This window comes from Ambystoma mexicanum, chromosome 1q (assembly GCF_040938575.1).
Source record: "Ambystoma mexicanum isolate Mex_15411 chromosome 1q, UKY_AmexF1_1, whole genome shotgun sequence".
Lineage (NCBI taxonomy): Eukaryota > Metazoa > Chordata > Amphibia > Caudata > Ambystomatidae > Ambystoma > Ambystoma mexicanum.
The window spans coordinates 211,251,337-211,267,119 of NC_090922.1; the positions used below are offsets into that span (position 1 = coordinate 211,251,337).

General features: G+C 48.2%; 1 protein-coding gene across 3 annotated transcripts in view; it reads left to right on the forward strand.

The window, feature by feature from the left end:
- Positions 1-15,783, forward strand: part of CACNG7 (calcium voltage-gated channel auxiliary subunit gamma 7) — a 255,534-nt gene that overhangs the window by 149,942 nt on the left and 89,809 nt on the right. For all 3 annotated transcript variants that reach the window (XM_069637370.1, XM_069637369.1, XM_069637373.1), the window contains exon 4: positions 8,702-8,842. In XM_069637370.1, coding sequence (XP_069493471.1) covers positions 8,702-8,842 — 141 coding nt within the window. The remainder of the gene's footprint in view (positions 1-8,701; positions 8,843-15,783) is intronic.

The window sequence follows — 15,783 nt, forward strand, 5'->3', positions numbered from 1 at the left end:
TTCCCTTTGACAGTGAAAACCAGCCCACAGAGTGCTCCCTTAGCTGCTTGCAGCAGTGGGGGAGCACTCAGTGTTTACACTCAGCTGGTTTGGCTCATCCCGAATGGCTGGTTAGTCGGGGACTCTTCGCCCAAACTGCCACTGGTCAGTGCAATCTGGCCAAACTTGCATGAGTGGATGAGCCAGCAGCTAAACAAGGGATTGCTTCAAGGGAAGACAGAGAGCAATCTGAGAGCCTTGAGAGGAGGTCATTTCAGCTGTTGGTTTGAAATTGCTGGACATATCGTATGGTTTGATGATCAAAGAAGAGGCAACTGGTACCACACTGTTTATCTTTTTCTGTATGTTGTCTTTGAATGAGAGTCGCAAATGAATGGTGAATCGGAGTGACTTTACACAGGGACATGAAGTTTGGATTTGAGCCTTCAAGATTAATGTCATAAAGTCAGGAATGGATCAGTGTGTCTTGTAAGCCATGATAGAAGAGGGCACATTCTGGGCTGCATTGGGCTCTGAGTTTCAAATAAGAAAAGGTCATCCAGGATTTGATGGTGGCCATATTTTTAGGTTGATGTGCATAGGTTGATGCAAATTTGTAGGTTGATGTCTTTGGGGGAAGATATTCAGAAGAAGTGCAGATGCACATGTAGAGGAGCAAGTGGACATCTCATCCCTAGCTCCTGCCACCTCACCTTCATCATACTGGAACAGCAAGAGAAGATCCATACGTGGGACACCAGGTATTATCCCACTACTGCATCGAGTGTATCAGAGACAATAAGCACTCCAACAACCGTTTAGAATGTACCTTCACCCTGAGAGGGTGGAAGGATGTCTCCACACACCATTGGAAGTCATAAAGCTATAAGTTAAATCTGACAAAGGCAGAGTGAAGTCATAGAGGAAAGATACTGAGACTCACTGAAACAATATGCAAATACTCAAAGAATAAAGACATAACTGTAGTAACAAGAGAAACATGTAATCGAATATGAAGAAATCATATATCAAAAAAAGATAAAGTAACGTGCTGACTAATAGGTGTCTACACGCAGAAACGCAAGATAGATGAGACATATAGAAACTTGCTGCAGAGGAAAATATATAACGTGGCCATGATGGAAATATGGACATCAGACTTGTATTGAAACCAATTAAGCTACCTCAGAGACAGACCAAGGCTGCAGAGTCAAGAGACACTGGAAAAATAGCTTTATGTGAGGAATAAAGAAGGGTCTATTGATCTGGGATCAAGGATGTGAATACATGGAATATTTGCAAAGCACAAAGGGAGACCAAAGAATAAGCTATGTACCTATGCAGGATGGAGTGAGCAAGTCTCCAGAGGCCAAGAAGGGTAATGACATCCAGCTCATTTGAATCAAATAGCAGTAAATACCAGGTTCAGATGGGCACATTTGTGGTCTCCTCACATTTTATTCAGAATTCAAAAACAAGGACTATTCATTAAGACCAAATGAAGATAATGGTGTGCTATCACTTCTTTGAAAGTCCCAGAACACAGAACCGGTTTCAAGGTCAACTACAAAGGAAAAGCTTTGGCCTGGGGCCTGACCGATGAGAGATGGTGGACTGATTGGGAAAGTGGGGAGTAATCTGATGTCACTCTTGTCACTTGAGTTTTGTTTTTCTTACGTGCTGCCAACGAGCCAAATGTCCATGGTTGGGAAAGCGTGCCAACCAATCAGAGGGTCTATCTAGCAACATGCTATACATATTGCAAAGACCAACACTCTGCAATTTTTCATCTATAATCTGTATTAAACGTATTTAGAGGTGGTTCAAAGTGTGCACACCAGATAAGGGGCAGTCAATGAAGTTGTTAACACGTATTACACCATAGTGGCTGTGCAGTTATGGTTAAATTGCTAATCCCATAGGAAGAGCACTTTTTGGGTGGCTTATAACTTTGCTCCCTCTGGATAAATCCTCACCAAACTTTGCATAAAAACTATATGGATCACTCTGAATTTTGGTGAGATTTGGTCTGGGGGGGCAAAGTTATTGGGGGGTCCCTATATTTCTCTTTTTTCCCATAGAAATAATGGGAAAAAAACTTTGCTCACGCCTACAGCCCAAACCGCTGGAGGGATTTTCACCAAATTCGCGGCAGGAGCGGCGGTTTGGTCCTGAAAGCATGCTTTTGTTAATTTGGTGTAAATCCCTCCAGTAGTTTTTTTTAAATGACCAAAATGTGAGGCAAAAAAATGAGTGATATCTATTTCCGCTCTGCGGACTCACTTCCCTGTTCGGTCTGCGGACTGGACTCTGATTGGTTATACTGTCCGCGGACTGGCCTCCGATTGGCAAGAAAATTCACTGACTTTTGCGTGGTCCGCGGACATCGGGGTGCGCCCGCTGATTGGCTGGTGGGAAAACGTGAAATGCGTCGGTTTTCCTGAAGTGCCCACCATCTTGGATTCGCTGACTTTTTTGGGGTCCGCGGACAGCGTGGTGAATTTATTTTAAAAAAAAGCAGCATTTCACTTGTCAAACTCAACAAACAATCTCTGGGTATGTGGGAGGGGGGATGATGATTGGATTGGATATGGCCATAAGAAGCCAAAAAACAGGTTGTTTCACGCCCCAAAAATCCGCAAACACCCCAGATGTCCTGGAGCAGTGCTGTGGTGTTCGCGGACACTTCGGATGTCCTAGGACATCTGTACCTGTTTCTGCATTACAGGGTTGGGGAAAAGCAGTTTTTGGATGGCTTATAACTTTTGCACCATCCAATGAAACTGCATGTAATTTTGCAATTGTATTCTAGAAATAATCCCAAATGGTTTTGCAAAGTTTTGTGGGATTCTGTCAAGAGGGGGAAAATTAGAGGGGAGGTCCCAAAATATTGTAAAGGCATATAAATGTGGTGTCATTTGAGGAATCTGCACAACATTTGGCAAAACGATTTTGGATCTAGATATAAATGGTTTTCTAAAGTTTGGTGGGATACTAGTACCAATGGGAGGTGCATACAACAATGGTCCTGGGCAACTTGGGTGAGGGGGGCAAGGGATGTGATGCAAACAGCACCCCTGTGCTCCTGCAAGGCTGCCAGTGGCCCCTTAGGAAAAATGACGGGTCACACAAAGCTCAGGCATCACAAAAAAACAAAAAAAAGAGATATGCGACCCCTGTAGTCCACATGCGTGTAAAAACACACGCAATACGCTGTGGCACCCAGAACCCAAAAAATGTCTACGTGATTAACACACGGGCTAGTATGATCGAAAAAAGGGGTACGCGACAATCAGGGACACCCGCAGTGGGATAAATAGCATGCACGACTCACCGTCTGCCTTGCGTGTAGAAGAAGAACGCATACACAACACCCCCGCCAAAAGTACGCACTGTAGCCGCTGTGAAGTAATCACGTGTGAACCCCAACGTCTGGAAAACACACGCACCACTTTCCACGAAAAGCACGTACATAGCAATCGAAACCCACACGGGACCTTTAACCCGTGCTGAGTGAAACGCCCACGCACACATTACATCACCTACGTGCTTACGCGCTAAGGGCCTTTCCTCGGAATTCACACAAACGTGCTATTTTTCACATGCCAAATCACTCCGTATCAAGCTGGCCATGCAACAACACACGAAGACTACGCTCCTGCCCAGAAGCCAATTTACTGCCTCCAATAGCCCTGAGCAGCCTCCTAGAAGCCATCTGCTGCTGCCTGCCTGCCTGCCTGTCTGCTGCCAACAGTGCCCTGCCATTTGGTGCCTGCATATCAGCCATCTGCAGGGGTCCAGTTTCTGTGACCACCCCTTCTGGAACAGAAGACTCCCGACTGGTGTTTCATTACTCCACAGCCCAGACCCAAGACCCAGTTGCCCACCCACACCTGCCTCGGGGGTTGACATGTCTGACCCAACACCATCTGGCACCAGTGGCAACCCCCCAGCACAGAGGCAGAGGGCTGCCAGTTTCAGAGATAAGGAAGTTGGTATCCTGGTAGAGCAAGTCCTGGGGCATTATGATGCCCTCTTCACACCATTGTGCGCCGACAAGGAAGGACGGAAGAGGTTCTGGAAGGACCTAGTGGGTGCCATCAACGCGGAGGGGGTGGCACCCCGCAACATCATACACGTCCAGAAGCGCTGGGAGGACTACAAGTCCATGACCCTCTAGAAGGCCTGGCGCCTCTTAGAGGCAGTGGATGCAGTGGGGCGCCCGGTCCACCTTACCACCCAGCAGATGAGGGTTCTGGAGCGCATTCGCCCAGTGCTTCATCACCAGATCCTCAGGATGCAGGTCCGTCTGGAGTTTAGCGGTAAATGCCCATGCATTCCTGTTTAAAACAGTGCATGTTGCAGTGTGGTGGTAGTTAGCTACTTGGCTGTATGTGTGACATGGGTCATGTATGGATGTGTGTGTGTGCAGGGACATGATGGTGCTGCATGTGAGTCCATTCAGCGGTGACCCACATGGATGGTGTATGTGTTACAATGCATCACGCAGAGCAGCATGTGGAATGCACACATGTATGCATGCCCGTGTCTGTACTTGGACATATTTGGGGTGTGAGAGATGGGTGCTGATTTCATGGACATGCATGGTGTACATGTCTGTGTGTCTGAGTAGTGTGTGAGTGACTGCTAAACACCATGGATGCATGACACATGTCCGTGACAATGTGTTGATTCTCTGATACAGCCTAGTCATCCTTGTATCCACTGTGTCTGGGGGTATACAGGGCCACATGCATGACCCTCCGGTGATGTGTGTGCATGTGATCAGTATGTCCCATGATGCATGTGAGTTTCAGCCCACCATTGGATGTTTCTACGGTGCCTTGGACATGGATGCAAATGTTTGTTGCATGTGCCATGCCTGTTCCTGCATGTGTGTTGCCTGCACTGACCCATGTGTTGTGGAGGGACATGATGGAATTGACATTTGACAGTGCCACTCATGTGCTATATAGCTTTCTGTCTAGGGGACTATTGTACAGTACCCTGATGCTTGTGTTCAATGTCTCCCTTTACACAGCGGCGAGTGAAGAAGAGGGCGGAGACGGCGCTGTGGAGGAAAGCGTCAGGGATGCCTCCACCGGTCGGTGATGCAAGGCCCAGTCAACCGCCCAGGAAATTCCATCATCTGGGAGCGAGGGGACTGGTGCTGCGTCCGCCACTACAGCTGCAGCGGAAGGGACGGGTGAGCCCCCACATGGGGTTGTGACGGCGGCAGACGGTGCGGAGCCATCCAGGTTGGTGGTGTGTACGGAGGAGGAGGAGGCCGCTTCAAAGCCGCACATGGGGTTTGGTGGGGGTAATACCACTGGTGCAAGTGATGCAGTCCAGGGGCAGGAGCAGGAGGCAGCACAGGTCGCCGCAGAAGGGACTGTGCATGTCACTGTCCCTGACAATGTGACTGCATCACTATGCACCAGCAGGGATGCCCCGTTCCAGTCCCGTCTGCAGGTAGGGGGGAGATCCACGTCACCTGGCACTCCTCTACCTGCGGACGTGGGGAGCCGTGACAGGATTGAGTCCGTCCTGATTGGTGTCGCATTGCACACACGTGACATTCGTGAAGACATGCATGCTTCCTGGGGCTACCACGCACGTCATCACGAAGACATGTGTGGCAATGTGGCCCAGTTGGGAGGGATCATGGTTGGGGGTTTCCTCCATGTGTCGGCTAGTCTTGCCGCCCTCTCCTCCTCTGTGCACACTATACGCCAGTCATTCTCCGTGCCGTCTTCCGTCCCAGATGCCACCAGGGCCCCCTGTGGACCTGCCCCAACCAACGCAGCCAGCCTGCTGGAGATCCAGCCCTGCCACAGTGGGAATCAGAGGTCTAGCAGGGGTGGCCACCCCACCAACTGGACCCCAGCAGATGGAGGATGTGCCGGCATCATTGGGCAGGGCACGTGCACAGTGGCGCCGGGGGATTCCATCGACCCGGATGCCCTTGTGGTGGCAGAGGCAGTTGCGTCGGAGGCAGCAGCAGGCTCAGCGTGGGAGGCATCATGGCTCAGGGCCATCAACACCCCGGGGCAGGCATCGGCCGAGGGGCAGGAGGACCCTGGACTGGGGTGTCTCCCGTGTGGCAGCGTTTGGGCCCGCAAATAGATGCGGAGAGGCGGCGGGCAGAGAGGGCACGGCTCAGGATGGTCAGGGCGGAGAACTCCATGCACCGGGCTTTGAGGCGGGCAGAGGGCCTCGAGGAAACTCACAGGGAGTTGAGGGATTCCATGGCTGCATCCCTGCGACTCCTCGAGGCCAGTGAACAGGCCCGCCTCTGGAACATCAACATGGAGTTCGATGATGCCCTGACCCGGAACATAGCTAAATGAGCCGTGGGACTGGCCCGCCGCCTTTGTAAATAGTTATGTAGGTGTAGGTTTCCTTTCTTTTTTATTTTTCTTTGGGGCACATGGACTAAGCCCCGCACTTTTGTGAATAGTTATTTATTAGGTAGATTGTTGGTTAGGTTTCCTTTGGATTGTTGGGCTCATGGACCCTTGATTATTCATTTGTAAATAGTTATGGACCTGGATTTTCTTTTTTTTTTGGACCCATGGAGGAATGCTTTGCTTTATTTTTTTTTACTTTGGATTTTGTTTAATGGACTGACATTGTGGAGCCATTTTACTTTGGATTTTTTTGATTTCACCCTTAATTTTTGTTGTGTGGGGTGGGATTTGGGTGGCCATAAGGGCCATGGGTCTGGATTGTGATGACGTGCTGGTTGGGGGGATATGAGTCGGGGCCTTCTGGCAGGTGCCCGTCAAAATGGGTGGGGTGGGGCACCCTGCTCATGCCAAGCCAATCGTGTGTGAAACTCCACGCGCACCCCCGAAATATACGTAACCTGCTCGTGCCAGGCCAATTGCATGTGAAACTCCACGCGCACCCCCGAAATACGCATACCCTGCTCGCGCCAGGCCAATCGCGTGTGAAACTCCTCACGCTCCCCCGAAATACGCGTACCGTGCTCGCACCAGGCCAATCGCGTGTGAAACTCCACGTGCACTCCCGGAATAGGTGCAGGCAGCCCATTCACCCTCCTCATGCCCTGCAGGCAGCCCATCACCCCTGGACATGCCCTGCAGGCAGCCCATCACCCCTGGGCATGCCCTGAAGGCAGCCCATCACCGCTGGGCATGCCCCGCAGGCAGCCTATCCACCCTCCCCATGCCCCACAAGCAGCCCACACCACAGTGGGGACTGTTTCCACGCAATTTACCTGCCTTGAGCGGGGCACGCGTATTCCGATGGGTGCGCGGTGAGTTTTACGCATGATTTCACTGGCGCGAGCGGGGTATGCGTATTCCGAGGTGTGCGCGGGGAGTTTTACACGTGATATCGCTGGTGCGAGCGGGGTACGTGTATTCCGAGGGGTGCGCAGAGAGTTTTACATGCGATTTTGCTAGCGCTAGCTGGGTACGTATATTCTAAGGGGTGCGTGGGGAGGTTTACATGCGATTTCGCTGGCGTAATTGGGGTAGGCGTATTCCGAGGGGTGCGCGGGGAGTTTTACACATGATTTCGCTGCCGCGAGCGGGGTACGTGTATTCCGAGGGGTTCGCAGTGTGTTTTACACGTGATTTCGCTGGTGCGAGCGGGATACACATATTCCGAGGGGTGCACGTGGAGTTTTACACATGATTTCGCTGGTGTGAGCGGGGTACGCGTATTCCGATTTCGTTGGCGCGAGCAGGGTACACGTATTCCGAGGGGTGCACAGTGAGTTTTACACACGATTTCACTGGTGCGAGCGGGGTACGTTTATTCCGAGGGGTGTGCAGGAGTCTTACACGCGATTTCACTGGCGCGAATGGGGTACGCATATTCCGAGGGGTGCACGGGGAGTTGTAGTGAGGGCTGTGTGGCGTTTTTTTTAGCACGTTTTTGTGGTTGGGGGGCTGTATACTGGTCCACTGGCCTTTGCGCCAAGTAGGGGATTTGTTCAATGTTTTTGGCGCATGGGGCGGGGTTGGGGCGTAACTGGCACTGCTGCAGGGTCGCTGCACCACTCTGCACCATGGCTGGTTATGGATGTCAGAATCCATGAATGCGCTGTGCGTGAAAATGGGTTTTGGCGCACGCAGCTAGCGCACGCTGGCGCATGCTCCCTCTCTGTGCTGCCTGCGTGCACTGCTTCTGCGTTAAAATCTATGAATTACCCCCCAAAAAAATTCTTCAAAAACAGGATCAACAGATGGACATGGAGAAGTGATTTGTTTTTAAGTTTGTTGGGCGTTTTCCAATCAAGAGGTGAAGATGCAAAGTATAGTGAAAAGGGTGTGCAATCTAACACACCCTTATAAGCAAACATGCGTGCATAATTACACAAATGTACCACTGTCTAAAACTGCCAAAAATGTCTACGTTTAACCTTATGTTGTGCTTTTATGTACAAAAAGTTTCCACATTGGTTTATATAACTGTAACAACGATGTCTAAACAGCTTCTATGTCTTTTTTCCATTCGTTAGTGCCGAGTGGAACAAGTAGGTTTTGTGCCAGAGGGCTCAAAGGACTCCTCATTGGGCACTGGTCAATTCCAGTTCACTAGGTTGTTGGTGCCAATTTGAGGACATTGTTATCTGGCAAGGTGTCGGGGCGGGGCGGAGTCGATTCGCCCCCACAACTCCCTCGCCTATCTCTGCCAGTGGTGTTTCATGTCATTGTCAACATCTATTTTCTCTCCCTATGTCTTGCAGAGACCATCCGAAGTGCAACGCCATTTCCCATGGTCAGCCTCTTCCTGGTGTTCACGGCCTTCGTCATCAGCAACATTGGACACATCCGACCCCAGAGAACCATCCTAGCCTTTGTCTCTGGCATCTTCTTCATCCTCTCTGGTGAGTCTGCGCAGCTCAGGGAAAGGGTGGTACTGGTAGATGAAAGGAGTCGCTAGGCAGATGTGGTTGTGGTCTGTGGGTGGGATGTCAGACGCAACGCCTTCTGAAACAACCTGACGGTTGTCCCTATGTTTAACTTTTTTGAATATTTCTGTGTAATATGACTTTTCGTTAGCAGGTCTTTATTGTGTTCTTCGTGTCTATACTGTCACACCTTTCTAAGCACACGCTAGCCATTTATGACAGTTAGGGAATTGTCAGGGTTTTGTTTCCTTCTTTTTCTAGCCACTCTGTAGATAGGCGGCCCACCATCATGTTCTAGGCTGAGGTCTTTCCTTTATGAGGGATAGTTAGTTATTTCTCTGTCACCTGTTTAGTGGGTCCCGAGGATAGCACTGAGTCTGTGTATATGTACCGTGCATTATACATATGTAGGTTTCCTGCAAGGCTCCATTGTGATATTAATACGTAAACACCTACAGACACCCAGCACCTCTGCCATCATGCGTTATGAGGGTTAAACAACAATGTAAAGCCATTTAAAAAGTAAAATTGCTGCATCTAAAATATAAAATCGAAGAGGAAACATTTGCTGCAGTAATCCATGATCCAGCAATCACGTTGGACTATTCTTTGAAATAATTGACAGATTAATGAATACAAGTTAGAATTGTGAAGCTTTTAAGGTGTGGTTGAGAAATGTCATGGGACGTGTTTCACCAGGGTACACAAATCACCGAGAACAATTTGAAATGAATACAGTGGGCTGCTACTGGCTAGTTGATGGCTTTCTCCAAAGGAGACTTACTGGAGAAAATAAGGGGTAAATCATGGCAAAACTATTACAATAGTTGTAGTGCATCAATCACGAAGATCGTTCATTTCAGGGTCACTGTCCGAGACACAAAGTTATGGCTTTTTCTTTGGCAATCCCGCTAGCGTCCTCTGTGAGATGTACATCAGCCCATTCCCTTCATTATGGATCCTAACTTTACATTTCACCCAAACAGAACCCTGACTCGCCATCAGGCAGTCCGTGGCAATCTCATGGGTCCTGATGCCTCTGGAATGCCCCCATCCAGTCACAAGTACTCCATCCATAGGCAAAACTGAATCGTGGTTTTTCATCCAATTGTTCTTTCTGCCACTGTTCCAAAATTCTACCCAGCCCCTGTGCAGCAAAGGGGCAACCCGCTGGCCTCAAAGAGAAAACATCAATAAAATCTTACCCTTCACATTCCCATAAATTAGGCCAAGTGTGCGACTTCATATTCCTGGTTCTTTTTGGTATTCCCCGGCGGATCCATAAATCAAGTGGTCCAGTTATCTACACAAACGTTTTCAAACCTCTCGACAGCCCTAGAGATCAGAGTCATACCGAGGTGTTTACTCCCTAAAACAGGCAAACACTCCCAACATGGAAAACAGGGAGTCGTTTCACTTCTACGCGAAAACGGTCTGGTACCGTAAGATCCGGCCTTCGCAGCTCCACCTTATGTTCGGATTGGGGGTATCAGCAGGGCAGGGCGACAGGAAGCTGAGCTCCAATATTATCACTGGTTGATTTAAAAAGGACCTTTAAGGTAGACATGTACCTTCTAATTTCCATAGCATGGATTGCAAAAGGATATTAATTTTGGAGCAAAAATATATTTTACTCTCCTAACAAATGTGAAATACTTCTTTATGTGCTAAGAAATGGTTTTTCCCACCTTTAAAAAATAGGAATGAAAATATACCCATTTCAAAACGTTTTCTCTTCTGAAGCCCTACTCTCGGCTGATAGTAAATGTTACAGTTCCTATGCACCACAAAGAACACTGCTAAAAGGAAAAGCCAACGAATGCATTGCGGTCTATGTAATCAACAGACCTACTTCTTATCCTGGCTACACCAGCAGACTACACCACCTAGCCAAATTGTGTGTTTCTTGGCAAACAACTGTGGGTCAGTTTCCTTAACAGATGCAATTCTGTGCAGATAAGAATGGGATCATCCAGTGTACATGCCTTTATCAGAATTGGATATTAGTTATATCAGAACAATGTCCCATTTCCTTCCGAGACCTCACCCCCACATTCCGCACCAGACTGTAGCTTTATCTAATGTAATATCACATTCTCTACAGACTGAACCCACATTTTCTCAAAAAAACACATTATCCTTCCAAGCCAAATGGAATTTCTTGCACATAGTGGTTGAAAGCTGCCTCCTCCTGGGGAAGAAGGAGAGCTCAGGGCCAATGGATTTCTGTTGGAAGCGAGACAACACAGCGCGACACAGGTTCGAATCCTGATCCTGCGCTAAGAAACCACTCCTGGCATTAAGCGCGTTATAAATTAATAAGTATAATAATCCAGTATTCTCTTTCCAATAGGTCACCCCGCACAATACCCTTGATGAAATGGTATAGCTCATAGCAAGGCAGATCATCTACTGCAGTCAGGGGAAAACTCAAAGAAAACAGGGAACCCCTTATTTTGGTATAAACTGTCCCCGTCAATCACGATTCAAGCAAAAGTTGCCCTCACTTTGTTGCTGTAATTTGACAACTACATACGTTTACAAACAGCAGTGTATCGCATCCAATACCAATTAACAGTGATCGAAGTGTATGGAAAGGAGTAGTGGAACTATGTTCCCTACTGGCCTGCCACCGTTCACCACAAACCCCATAGCCACGCCTCCTCCCACCCCCAAACACATGCACCTGCTGTTAAGGGACCGTTCAGTCAGGGGTGTTCTAGGTCTGGAAAGGATCAGGGGCTACGTTAATGTTGGGACAGTTGGGACTCGGGGCTAGCTAGCCTTTCGGTTGTAGCACCTGAGCTTCTATCCAGGGCTAGAACCAAAACATCCGGGACTCCCCAGCAACACCTCTGCGTTCAGTAAAGTGCACTAAAAGTGAAAGTTTCAACTTCTTCCTGCACTTTTATTTCAAAACGAAACCATTCAGGAACGGTTTCTTTTCAAAATAAAAGTATAGAAACAGTAGAACATAATTTTAAGAAGTAGAGGAGCACCGCTTCCGACCGCTCCCGCCCCCTTAGACCACTGCCAATTACATTCACTGAGATAACTTTCATGCAAACATTTCACCTGTGAATATATAGCCAGACGACCTCTCAAAGGACCGATCCCACCACCATTGATTTCGCTTTCTTCCTGCAGTTTATTTCAGAATCAAACTCTGATCCTCCCTTCACGGTTATTCCGTGAGGCCATGGTAATGGAAGATGGGCTCCACCTTGAGCCTATCTTCCTTTTCTGTAACCTCCAACCCAGCCGTAGCCTACTGTGTCTGTATCTTTTCTTTAACCAAAAAGTATTAGCACCTCATGGTTCAACCCCCAGGAACTAAGAGCAATCACACCCACGATGGCGAGCGAGGTGGATTGAGTGGTAATAGCACTAGGGCCCGGCGTTAAGGCCCTTGCTTGACTCTGGCTTACACCTTGGTCCCCAGGCCTTTGCCAACTGATCCAGCCGACCACTGCAGTTAGTATTGCTTAATTAAAGTTTCACTTGAGAGACAAGTTTGTTATTCCACTACTGATGCAACACTTTCCAGATGTGCCAGTTACTGTGGCTTCTCTTATCTGCAACTCATTCACTACTTGACTGGGTTTCTTGGTAGTTTGTCCTTCTTTGGTTTTTGGTCAGGATCTTTGGGCCACATCTACTCCAGATTGTGGTTGGTGAACACATGTAGATTCGCCATGTTTTACCATCACCTCTCAAAGTGAAACGTACTCCATCTACTCCAGATTCTGGTTGGTGAACACATGTAGCATCACCCATCAAAGTGAACTGTACTCCATCTACTCCAGATTCTGGTTGGTGAACACATGTACCATCAACCCTCAAAGTGAACTGTACTCCATCTACTCCAGATTCTGGTTGGTGAACACGTACCATCACCCCACAAAGTGAACTGTAGTCCATCTACTTATCTACTCCAGATTCTGGTTAGTGAACACATGTACCATCAACCCTCAAAGTGAACTGTACTCCATCTACTCCAGATTCTGGTTGGTGAATACATGTACCGTCACCCCTCAAAGTGAACTGTACTCCATCTACTCCAGATTCTGGTTGGTGAACACATGAAGATTCGCCATTTGTTACTGTCACCCCTCAAAGTGAATTGTACTCCATATTGGATGTGCTCCACAAACCCACTTCACTGAATGCAGAGGCCACAAACTCTCAATTGCTTTGTGACTCTAAATATGTTCACTACCTAGTTACTGATTTTACCCTAGGTAATAGATGTACATTAGCCAGTCGCCTATAACCAAAAATAGTTTGATAAGGTGCCAAAATGTCACATATTTCACAAAATCAAATCTTTTTATCGTATTTTGAAAATTGAAAAACCTTTCACTGGGAAAGTTGTAGAACATAACAATCACCCAAAAAGGTTTTCACAGAGTTCAAAATATGCTAAATTAAAGTACTATGCTCCTTTATAATTTGTTGAAATTACGTTCTGCAAATTAACTTTTACTTGAGAACTTTCCAGGAAATTAAGTGAAATTTGTTTGCTTCAGTGAACAACTTGCTTTGCAGCAAACACACCAATTATCTTTTGTTTTGCTGGAATTTTTCCTGCAATTTCATCAAAGGCGTAAGTGGCGCGTCCTTTGAGAGCACGTCATTCTGAAATGTTTTTAAAAAAAATACTTCTGTCCAGGTTTGAGGGATAGAAATGCAAGTGGGACAGCAGCAGTGTATATTGCTTCTGTTCCACATACATGAACATGCATGACAAGGTCAGGAATTGCGCCCGTCATGCATTGTGCCCCCCTTACATTGCCCCAGAGCGTGAAATGGGCCAGCCATGAAGCCACTTGTTACGTGGCAAGGTCACCATTCCTAAAAATATATAGTTCTAAGCCTGAGATTCCAAGCTAGCTGGCATTATAGGTGTACATTTATCTCACTCAGCAGAATCATTTAATACCGTTTAAAGTCTTGCAACGTTGGTTCAGTGCATACATGCTCATTTATTTTATTTTCATGGCCTTCATAGTAAGAGCACTATACAGGTGCCAGGTGTGCCATGTTCTAGGCAAGTCTGAAGGTCTATTTCTGTGCAATGTCTGCTTTATAGGTTGTGTGCTAAAATGCTAGGCGGCATCAGGGCAGACAATCATGTTATAAGCCTGTGCATGTGTCAAGACTGTATTCGGAATCGAGTACAAGTCAACAATGCTTCAGTTCCCTTTAGGGAATCCTATGCACATTCTGAACAGATGACTACACTTGTGATTTTATTTATTTATTTATCTATTAGACATTTGTATGGTGCCAATACACAATTGTTTCCGGGCACCAAAGTCAAAACGGGGGTGGGAGGAGCATGGTAACCACAAAAGTAGAACAGCAAACTGTTTGGCCTTGTGACAATCCTACCATGCAAGTGCATGACAAGGTGGTAAGTGCAGGGGAGGGCGTGCACTTTCAAAGAAGTGGAATGCCGCAAGAGTGAGGGTGGCAAGGGCTACGCGGGCCAAGGTGGAAAGTGGAAGGGTAAAGAAGGCAAAAGGGAGCATGAGTGTGGTGGACAGGAAGGACCAGGCTGGGCTAGTCCGGGTCCGGGAGCCCAAAGGCAAGTGCTGGCAAGGGATATTGGGGGGCCTGGTAGGGGGGGTGGTCTGGCCCCTTATGACTCAGAAGGGACTAGGCCCCAGGGGCAGAGGTAGAGTTAGCACAAGAGAGGGAGAGGGAAGAAAGAGGAGAAAGGGAAATTCTTGAGATGTTTCCGGAGTTTAAGAAGATCCAGATCAAGTCTGAGGGGAGCAGGGAGGCCTTTCCAGATGGAGGAACCTGCTGAGGAAGGGGATCTACCTCCCACTCTCTGCTTGGAGAAACGTTTGACCTGCAGAGAGTAGGAGCCAGAGGACCAAACGACTCTGGCCGAGAGGTGTTTAGGGAGGGAAAGCTGGATGTAGAGAAGTCCCAGGCCCCAGACAGCCTTATGGATAATTCAAAGGGTCTTAAATGTGATCCCTGTGGTCACTGAGAGCCAGTGGAGAAATTTTAGGCTGAAGAGATGTGGTCCCTGGGCTTGTGGCCAAGGATAAGTCTTGCAGTCCTACTCTGGATTAGTTGAAGGGGGCGAAGGGAAGAAAGAGGCAGATTGAGGAAGAGGCTATCACGGTAGTCCAGCCGAGAGAGAACCAGGGCTCTGGAGACATTGAGCTTCTGAGGGAAGGTGAGGAAAGGTAGAATGCCCCTGAGGAGGTGCAGCTGGAAGTTGGACTTCTTGGCAAGGTCTGTGATGTGCGGAGAGAAGGAGAGATAGGAGTCAAAGATGCTCCGAAGGGTTTCTGCCTCACAAGTGGATGAGGGCAGGGGACCCAGGCAGTCAGGCCAGAGAGTGGGGAGGAAACAAGGAGCAGGCATCCCCATCAGAAGGATCTCCGTCTTACTGGCATTAAGGCAGACATCATTGACAGGGCACCATGCCCGAATAGCAGCCAGGCAGTCAGGTATGAAGGAGGAGGCCAAGGGGGTAGGATCTTGGGAGAATTTGCCTGCGGTACTCTGGGGGACAGTAAACCACCCTTTCTCACTGAAACATGAAGAGCCTGGGCTTTCCATGTACTCTGTGGGTTCCGCCATAGCAGGCGTGGGGAAGGCACCCTTTCCCTTGCTTCTTCTCCATTGTAACGTTCAAAGCAGGTGCCTCCATTTTGCTTGGTGTGCTTGTGTACCCCTGTGGATCAACAAAAGGATCATTCAAAATAAGCTAATATCCACTCCATGCTGAGTGTATGTGTCATTCATTCATCAGCTTACATGCACAAGCAAAGGGGTGAAGAAAGGAGACAGCCTGCTCTTCCAGACAGGTCACGTGGGAAGTCCTGCAGCACCTCTGCCACTGGCACAATCTCATTGTTAAGTGGAACAAGCTGGGCATTGACAAGCTGGCC